The sequence below is a fragment of the Stomoxys calcitrans genome, chromosome 2 (assembly GCF_963082655.1).
Source record: "Stomoxys calcitrans chromosome 2, idStoCalc2.1, whole genome shotgun sequence".
NCBI lineage: Eukaryota > Metazoa > Arthropoda > Insecta > Diptera > Muscidae > Stomoxys > Stomoxys calcitrans.
Window position 1 is genome coordinate 232,797,923 of NC_081553.1, and position 14,629 is coordinate 232,812,551.

At 38.5% G+C, this 14,629-nt stretch overlaps 1 protein-coding gene across 2 annotated transcripts in view; it reads right to left on the reverse strand.

The window, feature by feature from the left end:
- The window catches only part of LOC106094073 (neuroligin-4, Y-linked), a 368,403-nt gene that overhangs the window by 3,684 nt on the left and 350,090 nt on the right, over nucleotides 1–14,629 (reverse strand). For both annotated transcript variants that reach the window (XM_059363690.1, XM_059363691.1), the window contains 3 exons: nucleotides 2,038–2,176; nucleotides 1,781–1,932; nucleotides 151–263 (listed from right to left, as the gene is read on the reverse strand). In XM_059363690.1, the coding sequence (XP_059219673.1) occupies nucleotides 151–263; nucleotides 1,781–1,932; nucleotides 2,038–2,176 (404 nt within the window). The remainder of the gene's footprint in view (nucleotides 1–150; nucleotides 264–1,780; nucleotides 1,933–2,037; nucleotides 2,177–14,629) is intronic.

Genomic DNA, 14,629 nt, shown 5'->3' on the forward strand with positions numbered 1-14,629 from the left:
AGAAAATGCCAAACTTTCCAATGGAACTGTCAGATTACACTTGGTTAGTAACATTTGGTTTTGCCTAGGCCAGACACTGACATTATAATTGTTTGCCTCCTTTTACTTGATTTTTGCCAAAATTTTTCTTTCAATTGCTTTTAGACTTACCAAAATTCAAATATTTCTTATGTACACTTTCGTAAGCCGTCCAATCGATGGTTTTGTATCGACTGCGCTCCTGACGGCTACCATGATCGCTTTCCATCTGCTCATTAGGATTCCTGGAAAAGAAAACAAGAAAAAACAAGTAAAAAGGCGTTAAGTTCGGCCGGGCCGAACTTTGGATACCCACCACCTCGGGTATATATGTAAACCACCTTTCATCAAAATTCGGTGAAAATTTCATACCATAGACAATAAATGCGTCTTTATGGCCCAAAAACCTAAAACATAGATATCGGTCTATATGGCAGATATATCTAAATTTGAACCGATCTGTGCGATATTGCAGATGTATGTCAAGGGGCTTAACTTAACTCACTGTCCCAAATTTCGGCGACATCGGACAATAAATGAGCATTTTATGGGCCCAAAACCTTAAATCAAGAAATCGGTCTATATAGCAGCTATATCCAAATCTGAACCGATCTGGGCCAAATTGAAGAAAGATGTCGAGGGGCCTAACACAACTCACTGTCCCAAATTTCAGCAAAATCGGGTAATAAATGTGGCTTTTCTGGGCCTAACACCATAAATCGGAGGATCGGTCTATATGGCAGCTATATCCAAATCTGAACCGATTTGGGCCAAATTGACAAGGGATATCGAAGGGCCTAACACAACTCACTGTCCCGAATTTCAGTGGAATCGGATAAAAGATGTGGCTTTTATGGCCCTTAGACCCTAAATCGGAGGGTCGGTCTATATGGCAGCAATATCCAAATCTCGACCGATCTGAGCCAAATTGACAAAGGATGTCGAAGGGCCCAACAAAACTCACTGTACCAAATTTCAGCAAAATCGGGTAATAAATGTGGCTTTTATGGGCCTAACACCATAAATCGGAGGATCAGTCTATATGGCAGCTATATCCAAATCTGAACCGATCTGGGCCAAATTGACAAAAGGATGTCGAAGGGCCTAACACAACTCACTGTCCCGAATTTCAGCGGAATCGGATAAAAAATGTGGCTTTTATGGCCCTTAGACCCTAAATCGGAGGGTCGGTCTATATGGCAGCTATATCCAAATCTGAACCGATCTGAGCCAAATTGACGAAGGATGTCGAAGGGCCTAAGACAACTCACTGTCCCAAATTTCAGCAAAATCGGATAATAAATGTGGCTTTTATGGGCCTAAGACCCTAAATCGGCAGATCGGTCTATATGGGGGCTATATCAAGATATAGTCCGATATAGCCCATCTTCGAACTTAACCTGCTTATGGACAAAAAAAGAATCTGTGCAAAATTTCAGCTCAATATCTCAATTTTTAAAGACTGTAGCGTGATTTCAACAGACAGACGGACAGACGGACAGACAGACAGACGGACAGACGGACGGACATGCCTAGATCGTCTTAGATTTTTACGCTGATCAAGAATATATATACTTTATAGGGTCGGAAATGGTTATTTCGATGTGTTGCAAACGGAATGACAAAATGAATATACCCCCATCCTTCGGTGGTGGGTATAAAAAATAGTTCATTATTGGACAACAGTAATCGGATGTAAGAACGCTAGATGTCAAGTTTTTTTATTTCTCAGTATTTATGATTAAATTCCTCGTTAACTTACCCCGTTCTTACGAAATTTGACCAATACAGCATAACAATTTCCGACAAGCTCACTTCAGTCTTGGTATAGTTGCGTGTGAAGTGATTGAAACCTCCCACCAAGGGTGCTCCAAATATGTACGGCAAATCCTCACCATGTATGCATCCTTGGCGCTGTAAGCCACCAATCAAAGGGAAACAACAAGCAAAACGCATAGGTCAGAGGGTTTGTGACCAAACGTGCTTGGCCATAAATCATGTGGTTTTCGTCCAACTTACCTGTGGATAATCGCCATAACGTGTCTGATAATCAAATACATACAAATATGAGTTGCGGTGGTCAGCCGAATGTAGGTCCACTGTTTGAGCAGCAGGAGCCACTACTTGAGCATCGCTCAAGGCTTCCAGAGTTTCATCCCTGTAAAATGGAAAACGGCAAGTCAAATGAATTTAATTGAGCGAATAAAAAAATAATTCCAATCAAATTATGTGCTCTTAATTACGGCAAGTGAAATTAAACTTCATTTTGGCTCTACGGACATTTGCACAATGTTGTTATTAAATAGGATTTATGTTTAATTAAAAATTCATTTATTTGCAATTGCTTCAGTTCTCAATTATGGCACAAATTTTGTGGCAAAAAAAAATTATTTATTTTATTATGGCCACAGAGTGGAAATAATATAAAAAAATAAATAAACCAATCACACTCCATGGCTTATGAAGTTGCTAGGGCAACGCACAATGGGTGAATTTTACTCTATAGGGGGACTTGAAATATTTTCGTATTCTTATATCTAACAAGTAAGAGCGTGCTAAGTTCGGCCGAGCCGAATCTTATATACCCTTCACCATGGATCGCATTTGTCGAGTTCTATGCGCGGTATCACCTTTTCGGCAAACAAAGAATATTGAATAAGAACGGTTATGCTATTGGAGCTATATCAAGTTATAGTCCGATTCGGACCTTAATTGAATGCTGAACATTGTAGAAGCCATTGTCTAATATTTCAGTTCATTCGTATAAGAATTGCGGCATGCACAAGAAGCAAAATCGGGAGATCGGCTTATATGAGAGCTGTATTAAGCTATTGATCGATTCAGACAATATTGAACACGTTGCACAAAATTTCTGCCAAATCGGATGAGAATTGCGCCCTCTATAGGCTCAAGAAGTCAAGATCCCAGATCGGTTTATATGGCAGCTATATCAGGTTATATACCGATTTGCGACATACTTCGCACAGTTATTGGAATTCATAACAGAACACCACATACAAAATTTCAGCCCAATCGGACAAGAATTGCGAGCTCTATTGGCTCAAGAAGTCAAGATCCAAGATCGGTTATATGACAGCTATACTAGATTATGAACCGATTTGAAACATACTTAACACAGATGTTGGAAGTGATACCAAAACACCTTATGCAAAAATTCAATAAAATCGGACGAGAATTGCGTCCTCTAGAGGCTCAAGAAGTCAAGACCCAAGATCGGTTTATATGGCAGGAATATCAAAACATGGACCGATTTGGCCCATTAACAATCCCAACCGACCTACATTAATAAAAAGTATTTGTGCAAAATTTCAAGCGACTAGCTTTACTCTTTCGAAAGTAAGAGTGCTTTCGACAGACAGGCGGATGGACGGACGGACGGACATGGCTAGATCGACTTAAAATTACATGAAGATCATGAATATATATACCTTATGGGGGTCTAAGACGCATATTTCGAGGTCTTACAAACAGAATGACGAAATTAGTATACCCCCATCCTATGGTGGAGGGTATAAAAATCACTTTGTGTTTGTTTGTGTGTTCCTTATAGACTCAAAATCGGCTGAACCGATTTTCCTGAAATTTTCACAGAAGGTGCATAGTGACCCCGTGGTGAAAATAGGGGTACTATACTTTTTGATATATGAAGGAGAGGGAGGGCTTGCATGCTCTCCCCCTACCCTAGTTTCGAAAACGTAAAATCTTGTAAATAGGTTGTGCGATTTAAATTGTGTTTACTCTCTTATAGTAACCTAAAATAAAAATTTGGTATCCAATTTCGGATGGGGTACCTGGGGGGCCGCCCCACCCTAAAACCTACCAAACATATACTTAGACCAATCACGACAATATGGAACTCAAATGAAAGGTATTTAGGATAAGAAAACGTATCTGATATCCAATTGTCGGACCAAAGTGCTAGGGGGACCACCCCAAGCCCCAAAACACCCCTAAAACAGACATATTTACCGACCATGGCAATATGGAATTCAAATTGAAGTTATTTACGAGTAGAATACGAATCTGATATCCAAATATGGGTACAAATGTTTAGGGGGCCGCCTCTCCCCTCTCCCCTCCCCTCTCAAATGAAAAATCTTTGAGAGTAAAACACGAGTATGATATCAACACTCAGGAAAAGTGACTTAGGGGCCACCACACCCCCATAACACCACCGAAATGGGAAGTATTTGCTGACCATTGCAATATGGGGTTAAATAAGAGGTATTTTAGAGTAGAACATGAATCTGATATAAATTTCAAGGCCAAGTTACTAAGTGACCGCCCCATGTCCCAAACCACCCCCAATTCAGTCAGGTTTGCCGACTATGAACATATGGGGCTCAAATGAAAGATATTTGGGAGTAGACCACAAATTTGATATCAACATTCGTGACTAACTATCTAGGGGACGTCCCACCACCATGAAAACCCCTAAATAGGAAGTATTTTCTTACCAGGACAATGTGGGTCTTCAAAACAGTGGAGCTCTATATTGGTAGTTTCTAGGGTCCATACCCCAAACTGGACATATTTGCTGACTTTTAAGATAAGGGGATAACATGAAAGGCATTTGAGATTAGAACACGAATTTGATATCCAATTATGAGGCCAATGGCAATATGCGTTTCAAATAGGACATATAGATATATGAGAATAGAGCACGGTGGTGACAGGTAGGGTTTAGGGGACCATCTCACCCCCGCAAAATACCCCCCCAAATCGGAAATCATGGGAATATCGGGCCATATAGGACGAAAGATTGGAACTCTCGATTATTCTTAAAAAGAATTCGTAGTGGTGGGTTCGCAAGATCGGCCCGGCCGAACTTAGCACACTTTTACTTGTTTAATTTTAACTTCGAAGCAAAGAAGTCTTTTGAAAGCAAGAAGTCTTTTGAACCGGGACGACCAAAAGCCCGATGGAATGATTAAGTGATGGGAAACTTGGTGCCAGAGATTCCGAAGTGGGCGCAGAAGATTGAGGCGCTTAGAACGCTATTCTACGTTCGGCTGGTAGAACAAATGTTCTGTCATTGCAATTAAAGCAAAGCAATCATAAAATTCGAATTTAAAGCAATTGTATACTTTCAATGTTGCTGTTATCTGGATTTGTAGCTTTACCATTATGCTATACTTCCTAGTGTACGTTATAACCATTTTTATGCTGCACTATTTGACTTCGTGTTGTGCATCCTTTATCCGACACTGTGCAAATGTTTGAAAATCAGCATAAATTATTATATTTGTTTTTTTCTTTGGTTTCGTTTTTTTTTTCATTGAATTATTTCAAAATTGGACAATCAGTTGTTGGTATCATGTTTACATTGAAATGACGTGCAACATAATCAAATGGCTACAAAAAGGGAACAAGCTGACTGAATGTAAATTCACGATGGCATCTGTGGTATTTAACGCTTTATTGAATTGGACATTTTTGGCAAGAACCGTTATAAAAGCCATGTAAAACCAATAAATGTGAGAATGTGTTTGTAAAATAATTTCAATGAATTTATTATGAAATTTAAATTGATACATTTAGCATAAAACCAATATGCAAATCACATTCGAGAGTCAATTTAAATATATTTACTCTTTTATACCCACCACCGAAGGATGGGGGTATATTCATTTTGTCAGTTCGTTTGCAACACATCGAAATATCCATTTCCATCCCTATGAAGTATATATATATATTCTTGATCAGCGTAAAAATCTAAGACGATCTAGCCATGTCTGTCCGTTTGTCCGTCTGTCTGTTGAAATCACGCTACAGTCTTTAAAAATGGAGATATTGAGCAGAAACTTTGTGAAGATTCTTTTTTTGTCCATAGGCAGGTTAAATTCGAAGATGGGCTATACGGACTATATCTTAATATAGCCCCCATATAGACCGATCCGCCGATTTAGGGTCTTAGGTCCATAAAATCCACACTTATTATGCGATTATACTGAAATTTGTGACAATAAGTTGTGTAAGCTTTTCGGCATCCTTCGTTAATTTGGCTTAGATCGGTCCAGATTTGGTTATAGCTGCCATATAGACCGATCCTCCGATTAAGGGTCTCAGGCCCATAAAAGCCAAATTCATTATCCGATTTTGGCAAAATTTGGAAGAGTGAGTTATGTTGGGCCCTTTGACATTCTTCTTTGATTTGCCTCAGATCGGTCCAGATTTGGATAAAGCTGGCATATAGACCGATCTCTCGGTTTTAGGGTTTTGGGGCCATGAAATGCGAATTTATTGTCCAAAGCTGCTGAAATTTGAGACAGGGAGTTGTGTTAGGTCTTCAATTTCCTTCTTTAATTTGGCCCAGATCGGTCCAGATTTGCATACAGCTGCCACATAGACCGAACTCTCGATTTTCTCTTCTCTAGTCTACTCTACCCTACTCTACTCTACTCTACTCTACTCTACTCTACTCTACTCCACTCTACTCTACTCTACTCTACTCTACTCTACTCTACTCTACTCTACTCTACTCTACTCTACTCTACTCTACTCTACTCTACTCTACTTTACTCTACTCTACTCTACTCTACTCTACTCTACTCTACTCTACTCTACTCTACTCTACTCTACTCTACTCTACTCTACTCTACTCTACTCTACTCTACTCTACTCTACTCTACTCTACTCTACTCTACTCTACTCTACTCTACTCTACTCTACTCTACTCTACTCTACTCTACTCTACTCTACTCTACTCTACTCTACTCTACTCTACTCTACTCTACTCTACTCTACTCTACTCTACTCTACTCTACTCTACTCTACTCTACTCTACTCTACTCTACTCTACTCTACTCTACTCTACTCTACTCTACTCTACTCTACTCTACTCTACTCTACTCTACTCTACTCTACTCTACTCTACTCTACTCTACTCTACTCTACTCTACTCTACTCTACTCTACTCTACTCTACTCTACTCTACTCTACTCTACTCTACTCTACTCTACTCTACTCTACTCTACTCTACTCTACTCTACTCTACTCTACTCTACTCTACTCTACTCTACTCTACTCTACTCTACTCTACTCTACTCTACTCTACTCTACTCTACTCTACTCTACTCTACTCTACTCTACTCTACTCTACTCTACTCTACTCTACTCTACTCTACTCTACTCTACTCTACTCTACTCTACTCTACTCTACTCTACTCTACTCTACTCTACTCTACTCTACTCTACTCTACTCTACTCTACTCTACTCTACTCTACTCTACTCTACTCTACTCTACTCTACTCTACTCTACTCTACTCTACTCTACTCTACTCTACTCTACTCTACTCTACTCTACTCTACTCTACTCTACTCTACTCTACTCTACTCTACTCTACTCTACTCTACTCTACTCTACTCTACTCTACTCTACTCTACTCTACTCTACTCTACTCTACTCTACTCTACTCTACTCTACTCTACTCTACTCTACTCTACTCTACTCTACTCTACTCTACTCTACTCTACTCTACTCTACTCTACTCTACTCTACTCTACTCTACTCTACTCTACTCTACTCTACTCTACTCTACTCTACTCTACTCTACTCTACTCTACTCTACTCTAATCTACTCTACTCTACTCTACTCTACTCTACTCTACTCTACTCTACTCTACTCTACTCTACTCTACTCTACTACTCTACTCTACTCTACTCTACTCTACTCTACTCTACTCTACTCTACTCTACTCTACTCTACTCTACTCTACTCTACTCTACTCTACTCTACTCTACTCTACTCTACTCTACTCTACTCTACTCTACTCTACTCTACTCTACTCTACTCTACTCTACTCTACTCTACTCTACTCTACTCTACTCTATTCTACTCTACTCTATTCTACTCTACTCTACTCTACTCTACTCTACTCTACTCTACTCTACTCTACTCTACTCTACTCTACTCTACTCTACTCTAATCAACTCTACTCTACTCTACTCTACTCTACTCTACTCTACTCTACTCTACTCTACTCTACTCTACTCTACTCTACTCTACTCTACTCTACTCTACTCTACTCTACTCTACTCTACTCTACTCTACTCTACTCTACTCTACTCTACTCTACTCTACTCTACTCTACTCTACTCTACTCTACTCTACTCTACTCTACTCTACTCTACTCTACTCTACTCTACTCTACTCTACTCTACTCTACTCTACTCTACTCTACTCTACTCTACTCTACTCTACTCTACTCTACTCTACTCTACTCTACTCTACTCCACTCTACTCTACTCTACTCTACTCTACTCTACTCTACTCTACTCTACTCTACTCTACTCCACTCTACTCTACTCTACTCTACTTTTAAGCGCGACCCCCTTGGACACAAAATTTCAGGTACACCCATTTCGACTGTTTGGAAATGCTGCTTTAAAAATGATGTCCTTTAATTTAATCGCTCATTACTATGAGAGAACTTTGCTTCATTTAGCAACTCCTGCTAACTACTCTCTCAAATAATTCCAGACACAGATTCGATTTTGTCCGGCTTATTGGCTTATTGTTCAACTGTAATGGCGAGCGATGCAAACTTAGCGGATACGATGCGTCGTAAGCAAATACAACTAATGGGTCAAATAAACTTTTTTAATCTCAATTAACTTGCATATCCTTTGGCTCATTTCAAATATCCTCTAATTAAGGTAAATGTGGCCAGTTCTGCAGCAACAAACGAACCGTTTTTTTTCAAAAAAAAAAAAACATTTCCATTTAAGCGTTAATTCACCATTAAACCAAATTTAAACACTTTCGAACATGGCAAATAAAACATCCAATTGTGGGATTTGTCAATGGGTTTTATTCTCTTTATTGTTAAAGTTTCGTAGAATTTTTTTCCATTTCAATGTGTGGAAATAATTTTCCCTTGATTCTGCGAATTTTGTTGTATTACATCCGGTTTGCAGATTTGTTATACTGTTACAAATAATGACTGACACACAAGGTGACTACGTGTGTGCAAAAGTATGTGTTGTAAAGTTTTTACATGCCTTTGTATGTGTGGGCTGTGTATTTTGTCAAACTTCCGCTGTTGGTGTGAATAAATCATGCATTGATTCCAAAGACCACCAAAAATGTAGTTTGTGCCCACATTAGCGAGGAATAAATGTGTAAAGAGCAAAATAACAACAACGACAACAATGTACGTCTGTTAGCAGACTAGCACATGCATTAGAAATGAGTGACTGTTATTGAATTGTGTTGTGTGTTTTTGGTATTTTATTTATTTTTTATTTTTGTCAAGTTATGTTTGATATATCCAAAAATTCTTTTATATTCTTTGCTCTTTCATGCAGGTGTTGTTGAGCCATTCACAATCCCTCAGTCCCTGATGCTGTTGTTATGGTCTTTTATACAGTGTGTGTGTGTGTGTGTGTGTGAGTGGGTATAGCATTTGACTGGGAGTATGTTTTCATTATAAAATCTAGGGAAAAGTTTTGTTGAGATTTTTTTCCCTATTGTTGCGGTGTTATTTGAAAAGCGTGTGTAAAATGTGTAATTTGTGGGAAATTGTTAATCTTTTTTTTTTCTTTCCGCCATTGTTAAAGCTGCCGCAATTGTTGTCGCCCTGTGCAAATTCTGTGCACGTCAATGATTTTGGTAGCTAGTTTGTGTGCGAGTTAGCTTTATATATACAGCATTGATTGGTCTCATTGAAAATTTGCTTGAAATACTAGTTGTGTTATAAATGTATGTATGTATATTTGTTTGTATATGTCAGGGTAGGTGCGGATGTGCATGCTCTATTTGCTGATTATATCAATTTAGAATTTTCCGATAACAGAATGGTAAAAAATGCGACACTATTATCCGTTTCCACTTAGAATAGGAAATGTTTGCGATGGGCTTAAATTTAAATTAGAGGATTTACATGGCATTTAAGATTTGTGTAGCTGGGGAGATTTGAATTTTTAAATGCTAAGTTTGCTCGCACAGTGTTTATTTTGGGGTAAACATTTTTGGACTTCACATTCTCAGTCTATCCAGCCATGTCCGTCTCCGGTCCGGTCTGTCACAATTACGATAACGGTACAACGTTTTAGATAATCCGTTTGACTTATGAACATATTCTTTTGTTAATGTAGTGCTGTGGGGATTGGAAATGGGGCAATTCGGTTTAGATTTGGATATAGCTCCCACAATTCTTGGGATGCTAAAACTGTAAACTTTTCTCATTTGATAAACTTGAGCGAATATCCTTCATCATCCCCTTCTAGTGCTGTTGATATCTAAACTCTTCTCCCCAAATTGGTGCAGGTCTGCTGGACGCATTTCAGCTTCGGCTATAAAAAGAAGGAGCGTTATTGTTGAGCCTAAACCGGACGGGACCTATTTATATGCGAATAGTTTGCCCCCTGTTCCTAATTGGAATGTTTGTGAGAAAATTTTCTTTTTATATCCACCACCGAAGGATGGGTTTCGTTTGCAACACATCGAAATATCCATTTTCGACCCTATAAAGTATATATATTCTTGATCAGCGTAAAAATCTAAGACGATCTAGACATGTCCGTCCGTCTGTCCGTCTGTCTGATGAAATCACGTTACAGTCTTTTAAAATAGAGATATTGAGCTGAAATTTTGCACAGATTCTTTTTTAGTCCATAAGCAGGTTAAGTTCCAAGATGGGTTATATGGGAGTTGTGTTACATCCTTCGTCTTCTTGGCTCAGATCGGTCCAGATTTGGATATAGCTGCCATATAGACCGATCCTTCGATTTAGGGTCTTAGGCCCTTAAAAGTCACATTTGTTATCCTGTTTTGCTGAAATTTGGTAAATTTGAGTTGTCTTAAACCCTCCGACATCTTTCTTCAATTTGGCCCTGATCGGGTTGGATTTGGATATAGCTGCCATATAGACCGATCTCTCGGTTTTAGGTTTTGGGGTCATAAAAAGCCTATTTAATGTCCGATTTTGCCGAAATTTGAGACAGTTGCTTATGTTAGGGTTTTGACATCCGTGTCGTATATGGTTCAGATCGGTTTATTTTTGGATATACAATAGCTACTAAAAAGACCAATATTTTGTTATATTGAATACAATTGAACAATGACTTGTACTTATTAGTTTTTGGTCCAAATCGGAACATATTTCGATATAACTGCTATGAGACATAAGGTTTTGACGAAAGGAGGTCTACATAGGTGTATGTCCATAGTGGCATGGGGCGGATTAATATCTGCACCTCGTTTCAACCTTACTTAACCTAGGCCCAATTATGACACATTTCTTATCAGATTTCGTTGAAAGTTGAGACAAAAGGGTTTGTTAAGCCCCTCGAAATCCTTATTAAATACGACTCAAATCGGTCTATATTTGCATATAGTCTCCATATATACCATTGTCCCGAATTAAGGTCATGGGTGTATAAAAGGCGCATTTATTATCCGGTTTTGCTATAATTTGTAACAATGAGTTTTGGTAGGCCTCTCAACTTTTGTATTGGGTATGGTGAAGATCGGGCTATTGGATGTACTTTCCATATGCTCTGATCTCGTGATTTATGTTCTTAGACCCATAAACCCAGCGTTTATTATCCGATTTTGTTGCAATTCGGTACAATGATGTGTACTAAACCCTTACATATTTAGATATAGCTGCCAAATAGACCAATATTCTGTTAACCGCCTTGAACAATGAATTGTGCTAGAACTCTCGACGTTCATGTCGGGTTTGTTCAAATCGGACCCTATTACGATATAGCAACTCTGGGTTCATAAAAAAGGTTTCTTTTTCATCAGAATATGACAAAATGTGATTGATTTATACATATCTAAAGTTCATTCAAAGCTCGTCCTGGTCAAACTTAATGCATTTTAACTGGTTTCTATTGAAAATCTCCCATTGTTCCAGAACAGCAATTTTACGATTTCAATATCCTAATGTGATTGCGTTTTGTTTCCTTTTTTCTTCTTAGGCATAATCTTTAAATCAATCAAAATGTAAAAAAAGGTAACAAGAAATATTTCCCAAGTTTTTGATTATCCGCAGGATATAAAAAAGGTCAACTCTGTTTGGGGATTCTCTTTTGACAGTTTCTGCGTTGGATTTCGTTTTTCGGTTTTTGCTTTTTTTTGTCCTTCACGATTGACAAATGTTTTGCCTGACAATTTTAAACAGTCATATGTCATCTACAATGGATAACAAAGAGGAGGCTTGGGTGGCAAGGATGCGGTGTGGCTGTTTCAAATTTTATGCGGTATGTCTAATTATGATAAGAAGCCAAGCGATTCGATAGGCATAAGCAATGAGAGGGGCTGTGTTTATTTTTAGATTGTCAAGCAACAACTTTTCCAGCTCATTAAACACTTGGCATTGATAAAGGAATTCAATAACTTTGACTTGAAGACTCTGTCGGAAAATGTTATATATTATGCAGGGTCTTTTTTAAGTTTTTGACTGAGCCAAGGAAAACTTTTAAAAAGACAACTTGTTAAATCATATTCTGCTGTCAGTCGATGTCATATATGCGAAACATTTTGTGTATTTTCCCACACACACTTGTTGTCTTATCCCTTTGGCCTCCCAGGTTTCCTTAAATCATGTTGCTTAGAAGGCAAATAAAATCATGATTTAATATAAAATGCCACTTTTTTGTACAACCTAAAGTTGGCAATATATTTTAGTCTAAATATAAGAATTCTTTGCGACTGAACTGAGGAAACCATAAATTTTACATAAAATTGTCTATACACTGCAGGAGGACGCCATCAACAACGAGTGGAGATTTCATAATTTGAACCACGATAACACTTGCTCCTTGGCGTCTCGAGTAGGTTTGAAGTCGTTAGGCTTTAAGGATATCCTCAATAAGGACTTTTATGTTTTTGGTAGGGAAATATATTAAGTCTTGTCTCTGATAAACTGCACATCATTATCTTCCACTTTCGCCTGAATATATGCCACAAAAATCCAATTATTTGGTGTTTCTCGTGTGTGTGTGTGTGTGTAGGTAGGCGAGTATGTTAACGTGCGTACCTGTGTTGGGGTAAAACATTAACTTTCTTGTCAAAGCAGTTTTGGTATTTATGTACATGAGTGTGGTGGCATATCCGCCTTCTTTGCAAGGAAATGACAGTATGAACATCATCAGCAACAAATGTCGGTGTTTGTTGTTTCTTGTTAAGAGTTTTAAAGTAACTTTAATTTAAATGTTGCACATTTTTCAGTTTGGTCCATGCCACGTATGAGTGTTATATGTGACCAGAATTATTGTTTATACGCACCATGGTCAGGTTTCGATCATAATTCATAACGAAACAAAGGAAGGAGCGAGCGACACCACTGACGCCACGAACCAAAAGTAATTCATAGCGATATTTACATACACCCATATGCTGATATATGTGTGTTATTTTATTTACGGGTGAAAGCATTTAAATTGAATTTGTTGTTTGTATCTCACCGAAGAGCACAATGGGAATACGCACAATGGGAATACGAATACATTTGGGAATTTCTGTTGGAGTAAATATTAATGAAGTGTTGAAGAAAACAAACTTGTGAATCTTCAGTTTTCGTTTTTTTTTTGCTGATTCGAAATTTAAATTGAAAAACCTTACAATTGCATTGAGATCCCATATTGCCAAGTGATTATCGTTGTGATAACAGAAGTCATTTAGATGTTATTCGCACAATGATCAGACAAAGCTGTCCTTTTGAATCAATGCAGATGTTATAAAACCAAAGTGGAAAGGGTACTTAAACTAGCCTTTTGCTTAGGAAAGGGTATTGAAACTAGCCTTGCCCATAGGAAAGGGTCCTAAGTTTACACTTCCAATTAGGAAAGGGTGGGAGTATCCATGCTACTTCTCACATCGGACGCCTCTCCAGGTGGTGGATTGGAAACCGCAGAAATAAAATATGCGAGGCAAACCAAAAACTTAGCAAAAGCAAGGGGTGTCCCGATTGCACTGATACGAATACGAAAACGATGGGTCCGTGCAATAGGGTCGGCAGCGGATGACCCCAAAGAAATGGCCAACGGTAGTGCTGGCAGATTTTCAGAAGATTTACCATAAAGAAAACCCGGTCGATGCGATGGCCCAATCCACCATCCATCTAAAAAAATCACGATTGCAGAAACATCAACAAGAAACAACATTCCCCCGATGACGACCTATGGATTCAGAATACGGTTTAAGATTGGAACATGGAAGTTCACACTGAACAGTTTACGTTGTATGTAACAGATTGACCCGATAAAGTCTTTCATCGGCAAGGGTTGCTCCCTCAATATACAACACACTACTACAACAACAAAAACAACTTTTGGCTTGCATTATTGAGACAAAAATTTTACGCTAATAGCGATTAAGTAGAGCTTAAAAGTTCTTTAATCACTTGCGACAACGGTTTTTTTAAGGTACTCTAGCCAGCGGTAGACCTTTTCAAGTCTAGTTTAGGCCACATAATTTTTGAATGCCCAGCCACTTTATGTCCATGCATCATTCGTTGTTCTTCGTATCTGGTCCTGAAAACTTAGCTTACATGTCGCTATGGATATGGCTCCACAGATTTAGTGGTCGGGTAACCTTTCCGGTATGACCAGGTCTAGATCTTTAGAGTACACCC